The sequence below is a fragment of the Myotis brandtii genome, unplaced genomic scaffold (genome assembly GCF_000412655.1).
Source record: "Myotis brandtii unplaced genomic scaffold, ASM41265v1 scaffold1127, whole genome shotgun sequence".
Taxonomy (NCBI): Eukaryota; Metazoa; Chordata; class Mammalia; order Chiroptera; family Vespertilionidae; genus Myotis; species Myotis brandtii.
Window position 1 is genome coordinate 43,049 of NW_005353875.1, and position 1,406 is coordinate 44,454.

Consider the following 1,406-nt stretch of genomic DNA (forward strand, 5'->3'; position numbering starts at 1 on the left):
CGGCGCGCCAGAGCCAACAGCGTGACGACGCCGGAAGTGGGCGTGTCCTCCTCCGCCGCGCCCTCTGGGAAATGTAGTCCCGCCGCGGTGGCAAAGGCCACCTGCAGAATGCAGACGGGGAGGTCCAACCCGGGTTGGCGTGACCTCCTTCAGTGACCCGCCCCCCCAGGGCCGGCCTGGCCGGGCCAGACTGGAACCATAGGGCACCCCGAGTGACAGAGCCACGCCCCTGGGATTCTGGGGGTCGGTGCCTAGGTTGGAGGGGTTGCTAGGCTGGGCGGCCAGGAGAATGGACAGAAGGCGGGGCTGGGCAGGTTGGGGAGGGCGGCTCAGGTGGGCCTCCATCGGGGTGTGGCTGTGGACAGAATGGGGTACAGCAACGCTGGGCAACGCAGGGACTCTGATGGCTTGATCCCCAGTGGGAGCGTGCAGGGGGCAGCGGATCAATGCTTCGCTCTCGTCATTGGTGATTCTATTTCTCTCTCCCTTCCTCTCTGAAATCAATTTAAAAAAGTGCAGGGCTAACCGGTTTGGCTCAGTAAAAACCTATTAACATGTTTGGCTTGTAGGTTAATCCATATTTTTCTTTCATATGCAGGTTGGGGTTTCTGTACCTAAACCACAATGACAAAGCATGCCCATGGGGCGCTGTGTTCGATGGTGCTGTCTGAAATAATTTGTGTTTATTTGCTCGTGTGTTGTCTAACTCCCCTGCTAAAAATGTGTGCACCACGGGAATACTTCTGTTCGTCTTCTGTTTACAACGGCTCCTGGCACAGAGCGAGTAACTCAATCAATACTAGTAGACGTGGAATGGATGAATTTTTAAAAATATATATTAAAAATTAGTAAAAATATTAATATATATATAAACATCTTATTTTAAAAAAATAAAATAAAATAAAAATTTTAAAAATGCATTTAAAAAAACTATTAACATGTTTGGCTTATAGGTTAGTCCACATTTTTCTTTCATATCCAGGTTGGGGTTTCTGTACCTAAACCACAATGACAAAGCATGCCCATGGGGCGCTGTGTCCGATGGCGCTGTCTGAAATAACAATCTGTGTTTATTTGCTTGTGTATCATCTAACTCCCCTGCTAAAAATGTGTGCTCCGTGGGAATACTTCTGTTCGTCTTACTTCTGTTTACAAGGGCTCCTGGCACAGAGCGAGTAACTCAATCAATACTAGTAGACGTGGAATGGATGCATTTTTAAAAATATATATTTTATTGACTTCAGAGAGGGAAAGATAGAAACATCAATAATGAGAGAGAATCATCGATCAGCACGCCCCCGCACTGGGGATCGAGCCCGCAACCCGGGCATGTGCCCTTGACTGGAATCGAACCCGTGGACCTTTCAGTCCCCAGGCTGACGCTCTATCCACTGAGCCAGACCAGC

At 49.1% G+C, this 1,406-nt stretch overlaps 1 protein-coding gene across 1 annotated transcript in view; it reads right to left on the reverse strand.

Annotated features, from left to right (window-relative positions):
• Window positions 1–345, reverse strand: part of ZFP28 (ZFP28 zinc finger protein) — a 21,015-nt gene extending 20,670 nt beyond the window's left edge. The window contains exons 1-2 of the mRNA XM_014547698.1: window positions 208–345; window positions 9–101 (exon numbers count right to left, since the gene is read on the reverse strand). Of these exons, the coding sequence (XP_014403184.1) occupies window positions 9–101; window positions 208–345 (231 nt within the window). The remainder of the gene's footprint in view (window positions 1–8; window positions 102–207) is intronic.
• Window positions 346–1,406: the final 1,061 nt, after the last annotated feature.